At 32.0% G+C, this 14,043-nt stretch overlaps 1 protein-coding gene across 1 annotated transcript in view; it reads left to right on the forward strand.

The window, feature by feature from the left end:
• The window catches only part of LOC129237458 (uncharacterized), a 205,043-nt gene that overhangs the window by 84,551 nt on the left and 106,449 nt on the right, over positions 1 to 14,043 (forward strand). The window contains exon 5 of the mRNA XM_054872231.1: positions 13,535 to 13,656. Within this exon, the coding sequence (XP_054728206.1) occupies positions 13,535 to 13,656 (122 nt within the window). The remainder of the gene's footprint in view (positions 1 to 13,534; positions 13,657 to 14,043) is intronic.

Below are 14,043 nucleotides of genomic sequence, written 5' to 3' on the forward strand. Positions count from 1 at the left end.
AAAAATAATTTCTTGTGTTTTATAAGTCTGCTGTTTGTAAATCTGCTTCCTTCTCACTTTCGCTGCAAAAACATTCGAACACAATCGCAAATTTGCCAAGCAATTGTAAATACACTTTTGTGATTGAGAACTTAGCGAGAACTTTGTAAACTAATAAATTAAATTAAATTTTAGCTTAAAAATACTTTTCGCACAAAACTAAATTTACTTTGCTAAAACTTGCTTTAAATGCAGACACGCGCTTACTCACCAACGCTATGCACAGCAAAAATGTAAAAACAACTGCAATTTTATGAAATGAAAAAACTGAGTATACATATTTTTAAGTATTTAAACATTTTCTATTAAAATCAGTAGAGTAAGTAAATCAAAGCAAAGAAAAATAAAAATAAAAATTTTAAAGTAAAAAAAAAAAAGTTTTGCTTTTATAAAAATAAAAATAAAAATTAAACGCTTTTTCAAATTAAATTTGCCGAATGAAGACAATTAAAAATTTCAAAGTAATAAAAAATATTTTTTTTATATTAATAACCGTGAGCAACCCACTACACGGATTTCTAGTGTTCAAGCGCATTACTTTCTCAAAATTGTTCCCTATTTTTTTTACTTTACCTATAATTCGTGATTTTTTATTTTCAAGTAATTGTATTTTCTAAAAAATTGTTAAATAATTTTAAATCTGCTGAATTATTGAAACACTTCACAAATCGTTTTTCTAATTATATGTATGTAAAGTATTTGTATATAGTAGTATGACTTCCTCAAAACCCAGTCCTCAGTTGCAGCTACATATGCTTCATGATTGCATTTTATATACCGTTAAATGCAATTTGCCTCCCCATAAGCCAGTCTATTATTCTCTATTTGCCACCCTTCTTTTCATATCAAACGAACTGCGCCCCTCATTCTCGCCCTCTCTCGCTCCCTCTCTCACTCTCGCCAATGCAACTTGCAACCTAAGCATAGCATTATCCACTTCAGCCATCCCGCATTCGCCACCCTCTCACACGTTCTCGCAGTAACATGCGTTTAATCTCCCAAAAACATAACCGAAATTTGTGCTCTCACTGTCTGTTGCGCGCTCTCGCTTTCTCTCTCTCTCATTTTTACCACCTTTTGCGTATTATTTCGCTCCCTTTAAAGCCTATAGATACACGATCAAAGCGCCCTATGTTCCTCTCTTTCTTACACACGATCTGTTACTCCTTCATTTCCCACTACTCTCTCTTTATTTCATATACAAAAACAGCTATTTCTACTCCATTCTTTTCTCTCACCGTTGTTCGCTCCCTCAATTATTTTCGCCCAAAATTATGGCCCTGCCTATATATGTATATGTATGCATACTTATTCATCTATTTCGGAAAGAAAAACATTATAGCTAAATCCTTTCAATCTCTTCCCTCAAAAAAAAAACTACCAAATAATACAACTACAATTACAATACCTTAACTAAATACTTAAACCAAGTAAAAAAAAACAAAAAACATTGAACTACACAAAATTCAAAATCCTACGGATTTTTTTGTTTACAGGGACCTACCTCGAGAGTACAGAGTTCGAGTCCGTGTTAACTCGTAAGATAAAATCCATTTCTTTCTTTACTTGTATTTATGTTAAACAACAGAAAACATAAAAGTAAATAAACAAAAACAAAATAATTTTACAAAAACCATGTACTAAAAAACAAATAGTATGAAAAATATTGCAGATGCCTTTTAGACTCAGCGTATTTTCTCTCTAAATAGTACATTTTTGCTACTACTACTAATTCTCCTACCACTACTACTACTATTACTACTACTCGTACTAAAACTTAGTTGCTACTAAAAGAGCACTCATGTATTCTACTACTATTAGTGTTTTGTTTACTTATTACTCAATACACATTTCCAATACTTATCTAGCTAATTTCACACTACTAGTAGCCTTACTACATAAATCTAATGGACTCACCGAAAACATACTAAATACTCAATAATGCATATTAAATACTACTGTCTCACTCATCATGGATATTATAACTTAGTCACACTATAGGTTGTTAGTTACTACTCTTTGTAGCATATTCGTATATGGAAAATCATATTCAGTGTTGTTTTTATTAAGGAATGTAAAACTTTAATATTCCTATTAGAGTTTTGCATTTTCATAAGATGTACGTAGTTATAAATGTGTGTGTATGTGTTTTAGTAACAAAAGCAAATGGAGTTCCCAACAAGTTATTTTATTATTTGCAAACGTATTTAGTACTATTTTTAAAACATTTTGATTGCCAAATAGGTACACTTCCCACACTGACACCATACTTTTTAAAGCTTCACAGCCCGACCGCTACGATTTCTACTACTTTTTAACACTTTATTCAACAACTAGCAGCTCTTAATAGCTACTATACTACTTTTTAATAAAACTTTGTTAGGAAAGCATTATTTTGTTACTTTTCAGCTCCAACAGCCACAACTCTTAATGCCCTCTTTAACACTTTATTTACAAACTAGTAGCTTTTAATTCTTATTATACTACTTTTTAATACAACTTTGTTAGAAAAGCATTATTTTGTTACTTTTCAACACTAACAGTAACAACTTTTAGTGCCCTCTCATACTCTCATACAATACAGCTTTACTAGGAAATTTTTATTTGGCAGGGGGTACTTTCTCTTAACTGTTTTATAACTACTACTCTTTAGCTTTTCTGTTAGTATTTTCTGTACCGTTAATTTTTTTATTTCAAATCAAATTTTATTTCAACCAAAATCTCTTTTCAAAACTTTCACAGCTTCAAGTTCCCTTTCCTTCACCATCACTTGCGTCTTCTTTCATATCTGCCTATTTATTCAATTTCACTTTTATTTGTGATTAATTGATAGCCATTTATGATTACTTGGATTACTCAGTCATGAGATTAGCTTTTAGTGATATTCAAAATAAAAAATAATTTTTGAATAATAGCGAATTTTTGAATCAGTAAATCTGGTGTATGGAATATTTAACTTAACTTATGACTAATCGTAAAAGAAGTGTTTAAAAATATAATTGACTGCCTTTATGATTAATCGTGTCATAGGTACATAAAAAAATAGCCAAATAAAATTATGATTAATTTCATAGCTCGACCAATCGAAATTGACTTATATTAGGCTGAGGAAAAAGAAATCCTTTTTTTTGTGTAAAATTTTGCGCAAATGGTGTAAAACTGTTTTATTGTCGATTTTTAGCTCCTGAGCGATGCTAAGACTAAAGGGTTTTTCAATAAGGGCGGGTAGATGTTGAAATGGAATAAAATGGCGTTTGCTGTGTGGCACGTAGCGCCGTCCTGCTGGAACCACATGTCGTCTAGGTCAATATGGTTCAATATGGGCCATAAGAAATGGGAAGGGCCACCACGTCTACCGAAAAAGGGGCGCAATGCGCGCAACGTTTGCGTTAATGAACACTCATTTTGATAATAAAGTTTTATCATTTGAACGTGCTGTTCAATCGTGTAACTTGCCATGATGATTTGGCACAAACCACTGAATAATAAACAAAATGGCTGCCACAGGGCGCCAAAATCGACCCGCCCCAATTGAAAACCCCTTTACTAACATGCGGATCAACTTTCTGTCATTTTATCGACTTTTTCGAATTTTTTTTTTTAACATCAAAAATACCTGAAGGGAATCGATGAAACCAAAATTTCCCGCAATTAGCTGTAGTATCGGCACCATAAACACCATTCGCAATTTCAGCGACGTGGCTTGTATTCTCGCTTTTCTCAAAGCAAAACTGTAAAATGTACCGAATTTTCTGTTTGTTGGGTTCCGTTGTTAACACCCTGTACCTCACAACTGAATGACACAGACAAAAAACAAGAAAATACTTGTTTAGTGTGAAATGTCACAACGAGCATAAACTGCAAATTGTTTGATCGATACTTTACGAGATATCGATCACCACAACCATCACCGAGAAAATAATGGATGATTTCTTCTTCACCAAACTATTATTACGGTTAACTGTATAACTGATATGCGGAAGCAGTGGTCCATCCAGAACTGTCATGCTAAGAAAGAAGAAGAAGTATAACTGGTATATCAAATATTTAAATTACCAAAATCATTAGATTAGTCGCATAACTGGCCCTTCAGTCCCATTACTAGCTAAAATTAGGATTAATAGTTCAACCAGAATATATGTTAGTTAAAGGTAAAAAAAAATCTGAAGTTCCTCAAATAAATAATTGAAAATTACAACGATTATTACAACTCATGTATCAAGAGTTGGTTACGAAACAGTCGTACATAACGTCAAGGAGATCAATTCACAAATGTTAGTCAAATGGAGCCTTGTGGCTCTAAAATTTATCCCAGCTGGCTGATGGCTTTAAACAACCAAAACGAATTTTCGCCTCTATTCACATAAACAGAGCTTTCCTTAGTCACGCAATCGAAATTGGAAGATAAATACAGAGAAGAAATCCGGAAAATCGCCAGTATTTTCGGTACTTACAAAGTATCTGAGAAGCTTAAGAAGCGCATAGGAATCGCCAATAGCGCGATTGTTACCTGCGTGACTTCGTTTTATGGCTTAATTTACTTGAGGTTGAGGTTTGTTAGGGCACACCAATGTGGTTCTTATTTCCATTTCCATTTCTATTTTTATGCTTATTGCCATTCCTATTCTTATTGTATTTCAATTCCTGGAATCGAAAGGCCAAGCGTTCGAAATGCAAGCCGCCATTAAATCGATTCCTATTCATATTATTGCTCCTACTCCTTTTTCCTTTCTCATAATCCCATATCTATTACTTTCCCTATTTCCAAGCATATTTATTTCCTTTTCTTAAATCTATTTCTATTTATATACCTATTCTGAGTGTTAATTTTCATTTGTACAAGGCGGCGCAAAATTAATCATCAAATTTTGTTTTTGAATAACGTTTTTATTAAATAATTTTTTTTTAGTGATAGAAATATTTATTTTGATCTTTATGCGCTCCAGTCCTTGTCTATTTGTATTATAAACTACAGCAGTCTAGCTCACAAGAGTTAAATATGGTGCACATACGAAGCCATTTGCAAAAATTATATATCTTTCGATAGGGTGATTAATTTTGCGCCGCCTTGCATTTCTTCCCCGCTTTTGACTTCCCTTATGCTTTGCCTCATCTTTTGATACTTTTAGTAGTTTCTCCTCTTTTTTTACTACCTTCTCTTCCCTACAAATAAATATTTTCAATTTTTCATTTCTCTCTGTTCATTTTACTTCTTCACCTTCCCTTTCCTTTTCCGTGGTTATACAAATAAATATCTTCAATCAGGAAGTATTTAAAAGAAGTAGTTTTGTGCATATTATCATCATATTCTTGATTTTTGAAGTACTGTGAGTGGTATGCCCGACGTCTTCTTTTTCTCTTACTTTGTGATTTTTCTTAAATCTCTGTGATTTCTTTTCTTAGATCTATTCTTCTTCCCATTCCATTACTCTTTTCCATCTCCTTTTTTCTAATTTTTTTTATCTAACATTTTTCTTCTTAAGACCCTTCTGCTCTCCATTTAATGATTCTTTTCGCATTTCCTCTTTTGCTTATTTTGTTGTTTTGTTCCTAAATTTCCGTCATTTCTTTTTTTAGATCTATTCTTCTTTGCATTCCATGTCTCTTTTCCATATCCTCTGTTTCTGAATGGTGATTTTTCTTAAATCACTGTGATTTTTCTTTTTAAGATATCTTCTTTTTTTCATTCGATGACTTTTTTCCATCTCCTCCTTTTCTGATTTTTTTTTATTAAATTTCTGTCATTTCTTTTTTTTTTAGATCTCTCCTTCTTTGCATTCCATAATTCTTTTCCATCTTCTTTTGTTCCACTTTTTCTTAAATTTCGGTCATTTTTCTTTTTAAGACTCTTATACTCTCCATTTAATAATTCTTTTTCATTTCTTCTTTCTCTCATTTTGTGATTTTTCTTAAATTTGTGTCACTTTTCTTTTTAATATATCCTCTTTTTTCCATTTCATGACTCCTTTCCATCGTTGTCCTTGTCTTGGCATATAAGGCGAGCACATGAAAAGATCTTCCACAAGTTCATATTTCTATTTACGTTTCGCTTCCTCTCATTCCATAAGTGAGAGCAGCTGTTCCACAAGTGCATATCTTACTGTACTCTTCTTTCTTCTTCTGCTTTCAATTCTTGAAATTATTGCACTTTTAATATAAGAATTTTTAAATTTTTCATATTTTCATAAAATCCTTTCCTTCATAGTTTTGTTTTGCTAAATCAACTTTTTTTGCAATATTTTCTTATGACTATTTACGCCCGTGGAATTAAACTTATTTATTATCAAAATATTTTTAGGACACACAATTATTGGATTTTCTTAAAAGAAAAAATATACAATGATAAAATATTCAAGCTAAAATGCTAAAATAGTATCAAACCACCACAAAAAAATGTATAAAAAATATATTGATTAGAAATATTATCTAACCATTATTAGAAATCACTCTATTAATTAGCACCACATAAGTGGATGAATGAATATAAGTAGTTTCAGGTACGAAATCTCCAGACCTATGCCCACAAATACTATCAAAATAAAAAGCTGAACTACACAAACACTTCCAAATAGTCACCTTTAAAGCCGTACACCCTACACCACCCTCTTAGCTGCCACGCCCTTGTATGCTCCATTTGTTGTTCATAGGCTAGACCCAATTCGTTTAGCTTTGTTGCGTTGTGTTTATATTATTTTGCTTAATGCCAAAAGCACTCAAATGAAAGCGATTGTTCTTTTTGCAGGAAAAATCATCATTTTCTCTTGGGAAGGTATTTAAAGCTACCTCGAATATGAATACGAAATTAGAGTAGTGTGTCATTGCACAAAATAAGAATATATGCCCCCAAAAAACCAAAAAAAAATAAAATATTTCTGTATACCCAATAACCACTATGAGCTAACCTCAAAAATAACTATTTTAAATAGCCAACAAATATTTAAAAATCCCACTGAGAATAAAAACGTATTTAGCCAATTGATACTAAATAAAATCTCTAATTAAAACCCTTAAAGAATTTTCGGCATAAAATCAACAAACAATTGTTATTATTTTATTAAAAATTAGCCAAAAAAAATTCAAATTATTGAAAATGATTACTCAAAAATATCATCGCATATAAAGTAGTTTTCTAGAAATCTTTTAAACGCTTCATTTCATTTTAAAAATATTTATGACATGCTTATGTAAGTTTTAATGCAAATAGATTCAGATTTTCAGTCAAAAAATATTTACAAAAATTCATCTCTTAGATGCCGTACCAAACTCACATAATTTTAGATCTTTATTGGTTTCTAATTATATTAAGTATAATTTTTTAATATTATTAATTTCCCCATCTTCAAATTTAAAGCGATTTTCTCAAAAATATTCTTCACAATTTCTAGGAATTGCAAGCAACAATAGCTTCTTTTTTTGGTCAGAACAACCAGCAAATACAGCACTCAGACAACATTAAGTCCATTGTACTACACTCGGCTTCCCTTTTTTAATTTTCTTTTAATCTACCGACTCCGAAGAAATCTGAGTAGATCTTGTAGTGCCAAGGAACCAAAATGGTCGCTTCTTAACACATCAGAGCCAAAGACTTTAAGCGTGATTTGAGCGAAGGCCGGGCAGACACAAAAAAGTGGTCCGCCGTCTCATCCTCCTCTCCACATGCCTGGCAGAGTGCACTGTCTGAGATGCCTACCGTTTCCATGGGCTCTAGAGGTGCTTTCGCTCATTTCCACCCCTTCTCTTTATCTTGAAACCAGCCTTTTTGCTTAATATAATGTATTTGAGAATATGTATTTTTTTACCATCGTTGGTTTAATGTGTGTAAGGTTGTCAGCGCAGGTCTTGCAAAAAACTGTTCCATAAGTTCAGATGTACGAATTATGTTTTCTTTATTTACCTTTTGCTCATCTATCTGTCTCTCTCTTCTTATCTTTTGCGCACCCTTTTGAATTACCTCTCCTTTCATTAGCTTACAAAAGGCATCTAATTTGACAATCTGCTCTTAGTTCACTCACACAAATCTCAACTAAAATAACGAAGTGACGCTCAATTCTTCCACTTGAAGCTGTGTAAAATATATTTCATTATTCTTGCAGAATATCTGTTCCACCTAATATAACTTCCATTCTTTCAATTAGATTCCACCAATTATCAAAACTCAAACTTCTACTGAAGGTTTAGAAAAATTTTGGAAACAGGAAAAGATCACTTCAATTTTGTTAAATTGAAACCGAAAGTCAAGGTATTCTTCTTACAATAATTTTAGATGGAAATTATTTGAAATTTGATTATAAATATTTGGGGGCAAAAATTTAGGCTATGAAACTTTTTGTGCATAAGGGGATACCAAAACAATAAAGCATTTCCTATTTTCATTTAAGAAGTTACAATATTTCTTTGATCTCCAGTCTTTTTTTTTCACTTTTTCTAAACGGCGAGCGATAGAAATCAAGTGTTCCTCAGGTTCAGTTGTTATAAAATTAGTTTTGCCTTTTCTTAATTCAAGCCTAGTTTACTAGTTTAGCACAAATTTTCAGTAAATAAATTTTATTCCTTTAAGCAAGTTTAACTCTCTTGAAACGAGCAAATGCTCACAATGTTAGCATTTCTCTCTCTATTCCACTCTATCTTTACATTTCACCTTCGCTCCCTCTGTGTCTATCAAAGGTTTCCTATAAACGTCTGACAAACATATTTTTAAAAATTTCACAACACAACAAGGGAATTCCGCTTTAGACGCAAATTAACATCTGCGTTCCACAAGTCTAACTATGATAATGCCACTTCACTTGGAGATTCGGCAGCCAAATTCTATACGATCATTTCACATGCATTCACACACTCGTCCAATAAGTCGTAGTTCAGACGGCAACGAATAGTCATTGGTTGATTTTATTCGTATCTCACCAACACAATCTCAGTTTTTTTGTAAACACACCCCAAGTGACGTCAGGCTATCAGTTGATTCTGTCAAATTAACTCGAAGCCGAATAACGTTCGTACGTAAGCTCATCCTTAAAATATTTTCATCATGCTTTCTTCCATATGTTTGCCCTTTTGGCGTTCTTTCATCTAACTATCGTGCGAAATTTTTCCGAAACTTCCTCTTTCATTCTTCTTATTACTCGCCGCCTACTTTACACTCAATCTTTACCTTCTACCCTCTCCTCGCTAGCTTACCAGTGAGATCTAAATAGTACCGAATTCCAAACTCCTTTGCTTTCAATATTTTATTGCTCTTAATGTATTTTCTCTATAAATTTGTGAAAGTGTTAGCCTCTTTTTCATAGCTCTATGCTTTAGCCCTCTTTAACTTCGCTTTCAACTGAAAAAATGCTACCAATGTATTTATCTTATTGTGTGTAAATCTGTAAGTAAATTACTACGAAATTACCAGAGCGAAAAATAATTAAATTAACAATAAATTTTTGTATTTGGTTCTCTTGATGTGCTAAGCAATATCCTCATTATTCTTACTTAATATTTAGAGTCATATTTAGTACTTATGTTTTTGTTTTCTATAACTATTTCGTTTTTACAGATTCACGCAAAACCTCATTTTAATATTCTCTTCCTTAAAAAACTATTGTCATTTTGCTATTTTACATTTCCTTCCTCCCTTTCCTTTCACTCAATACTTGGTGTGCGCTTATGTTTGCTCCGCTAATTACTATATCAATTAACCTACCATTTATTTTGTAACTTTTTTACCAGTTATTTACCAGTTACTTCATAAGTTACCTACCAGTTATACACCACTTATTTTACCAGTTATTCACCAGTTACTTAATGAGTTACCTATTAGTTTTATATCAGTTACTTTACCAGTTACACTACGAGCTACTCCGTGGACTCTTATTTATTTTACCAGTTATTTTACGAGTTACCAGTTACATATATACCACTTACTTTACCAGTTACTCCTTACCTTATCATTTATTTTGTAGTTTATTTCACCAGTAATTTACCAGTAACTTCATGAGTTACCCACCAGTTGCATACCAATTACTTTGCCAGTTACACTACGAGTTATACCTTGGACTCTCATTTATTTAGTACTTTATTTTACCAGTAACTTCATCAGTTACGTAGCAGTAAAACACCACTTACTTTACCAGTTACTCTATCAGTTACTCCTTAGTTCTAATTTATTTTGTAGTTTATTTCCTCGCCCTCTCTCTAACTCACTCTTACTTTTGTTTCTTTAAAGCCGCAACAATTTATCTACTCGTTTCAATTTATCTACTCACCCTTTTTTTTGGTTTTGTTTTTTTTTTCTTATTTGCTTATTCACCAATTGTGCTATTTAGGCTCTCTCAAACTTTTTAGTATTGCTAATCGCTCAATTACTGCATAAATTTATCACTGTTTTAGCGCTAACCCATATTTCTCTCATTTCTAATCTTTGCCGTATACACCGAAGCTGTAGATTTAAAAAATTAGTTTAAAATACTCTTTGAAATACCGTAATTGCTGTATGCGCTCTACTACTCTAACTCTTACTCAGACACTTACGCAAGAAAAAAAAACAGTATCTCACTCACATCCAAATTACTCACATTTGTTTTAGTAATGAAACAGTCGTCATCTTTTTTACTTTACACAGTTACTTCATTGCAACACTCTCTTCTAACAGTTATTTTTTTATTGATTATCGATTTTCAATGCATTCTTCTTCAGTCAATTCATTTCCTATGCTCACTCATTTATTCAATTACTCCATTTGTGCCTCATTATGGACTAGTAAACTTATTTTATCAGCCACTGATTTCGTCTAGAATTTATTATTAGCTCGCGTCTCAGCATTTTCATTCATTATTTTCAAAGTGTCCCCACCTCAGTTTAGGCTTATTTTTGCAATTGACTCTTGTATGGCCCCCAACTCATTTTTTTCGCAAATCTACTCTAATCACTAACTCATAGTTGAGGATGGATTCACTCACTTTGCTTAGTATAACTCAATTAATCTCTCAACTATTCTCCAACCCATTCTTCGTTTGCAGGAAGGGCTCGGCTGTTTTGACAATTATTTGTACTCATTTCATTACTTATTATTTTATGCATTAGTTTCCTCAGTCCCCCCGTCACTAATTGCTCTCAGTAATTGTGTCACAATAACCCCAGCAAAAACACAAAATGTGAACTCATTCTAACACATCTGTTTCTCCATCGACTTTCTCAAAAATTTGAGTGATTTTGACTCTCATTTATTACTCCCTCAAAGTATTTTCTCATTCATGTACACACACTCCACCTACAAGGTTATTAACTCACTACATTTCACTAATTCGATTAAGATTAAGTTTTTTTTTCTTGATTCACCAACACTCACTCATATTTGTTTTTGTAGACACTCGTTGGTTATTTATCTGCTTAATTTAAATTCACTCAAAAACACTTCTTTTTCCAGCACTCACTCATTTTTTGTTTTCTAGTCACTCGATGTTTCACTTATTTACTCAATTTGCATTCAGTCAAAAACTCTTTTTTTAGAATCATCCATTTACTCACGCATTCACTTGTTGACTAATTGTTTCGCTTTGCATCGGTTAAGTCATTTCTAGTGTACTCAGCCTACTTTACTTTTTTATGTAATAAGCAAAACTTCTTCTCTCACTCAATCTGGATTTCACACTCTACAGAAATATAGAGAAGCATATTCCACTTTGTTTTAAAATTTTCTGAGTACACCTCTTTCTTTTACGATGTGTTCTACTAAATCCATGAATTTGGCTTACTTTGTTTCTATTGAGCGCTAAATTTTTCTTCACTTATTTTAGTTACTGTTTTTAACCATTTTTGATGGATTACTTAAAACCATTATTACACACTGACATTTTATTTTATTTTAATAAACTTCTATTTATTTTTTATTCAATTTTGATACACTCAAAATCATCACTGTAGGAATTGCCCACTTATCTTTTTTTATGTTCTCTGTTTTAGTCTCTCTATTCTGACTATATTTCTCTCTCTTATTCTACTCACTCAGTTATGAACTTTTCAATCTCACGAATTTCACACTCATTAACTGAGACATTTATTCCGCTTTCTAAATATTTTTGATTTAGCTCCTTTTCTTTTCTTTTAACAAATAGTCTTTCTTTGGTCTATGAATTTAGTAGGACTTATTTTTATTGAGAGCTTCCTTTTACTCACTCATTTTACTCACTTAAGCTGGAGCTTTTCTGGCTCATTTATTTCTAACTCATTAACTGAGATTTTTGTCCCATTTTCTAAATATTTTTGCCTTAACGCCTTTTCCTTTTCTTTTCACGAATCGTCTTAATTTGGCTTAAGAATTTAATAGGTTTTATTTTTATGGTGCGTTTTTTTTTTTGCTCACTCATTTGACTAACTCAATTTGAAGCTTTTATTCCATTTTCTAAATATGTTTGACTGAGCTCCTTTTCTTTTCCTTTGACGAAACCCCTTAATTTGGCCTACGAATTTAATGTAATAGGACCTATTTTTATTGTGCGTTTATTTTGACTCACTCATTTTACTCAATCAGCTGTGAGCTTTTCAGACTTTCTGCTAAGTGACTCAGATATACACATCTCTCTGTAATTCATTTGAAATTGCCCTTTTTCCTTTCATATTTATTTATTATTTCCAACATATATTTATTGTTTTTTTTTTTTGTCTACGCACTTAGTTGAGTTTCTTTGTATTGAGCATTAATTTTTTCACTCGTTTTGTTCACTCATTTACGATGAGCTTATTTGTTGAGCAATCATATTTTTTAGCTAATTTTGATATCTCATTTTTGGTGACTTATTTAAACTCATTCATTTTCACTACTCATTTTCTCTTTATTTTTTACTCGTACTGAACTTCACTCTTTTTACATTTTATGCTAACATTTGGCACTTTATACACTTTTTTTAGCAAACACCTTTTGCGTGTTAAATTTTTTTAATATTTTTTTATTCATATTTTTTTTTAATTTTAGGACTACAGCTTTTTATTTTGTATTTCCTCGTATCATATCTCTTAAACTTTTTTCGTCTTCTGATTTCGTCTATCAAATTTCAACTTCGCTCAACGCTGAACTGCTCGATTTCCACTCATTCATATTCAAATCTCTAAGTGTCTGAATAAATGTTATGAAATGTCTTGAAAATGAAAATTTTATATATATTGTGATTTACTAAATGTCTCTTTTTTTGTATGTATTTTTTCTCTTCTCTCATTCTGATCTCATTGACACACACTGCATATAACCAAAAAAATAATAACTATTATTATAATGCAACTGAATTGCTGTAAACCACACGAAATTATGAATTAATTTAAATTTAATTTTTTTTGCAAATATTACACTAATACTAATAAAAATTAACATAAATTTTATACTAAAAAACACACAAAAAAATCTGAAACAAATCATAAACAATCATTTTTTTGAATTATTTAAATTCGCAAACTCTACAACAACTCTACTTCCCCTCTGAAAAAATTTTAACAAAAAACAACAACAACAACAAAACTCTAGTGTCTCCAACTACTACGAATTCTCCAAGGAGCAGGACTACATTTGCTCGAAGCCTGGCGACTCCGGCATGCATTTATGTACGGATTTTCCACCCTATAAAGTTGGCGACATGATTTGTACGAGTAAGTAAGCGTACAGCAACAACAACCACAACAAATTCTATGTTTATTATTATAATTGTATGTAAGTAGCAAAAAATTAATTAAAATTCCATAGCATTTAGTTGTTAGCAATCGGCCTGAATGAATGAAGTAATTCAATTTTCGCACAACTCAATTTCAAGTAGACATCGCTGCCGAACGAAGAAGGGTAGTAGAGCACAGTGCACAGAGCAGAGAGTGCCGAGGCAGTAGAAAAGTAAAGAGCAACGCGGGTTGGCACTTGACTAGTCAACTGACCGTAGCTGCATAAATTTGTTGCTGCTCATTAAAAATCAACGGTATTCGAGTGTTAGCCGGGAGTAAAATTAGCACGGCGGCCGGACGAGTAGAAAAGTGGAAAAGCGCGGA

Source organism: Anastrepha obliqua, chromosome 2, assembly GCF_027943255.1.
Source record: "Anastrepha obliqua isolate idAnaObli1 chromosome 2, idAnaObli1_1.0, whole genome shotgun sequence".
Lineage (NCBI taxonomy): Eukaryota > Metazoa > Arthropoda > Insecta > Diptera > Tephritidae > Anastrepha > Anastrepha obliqua.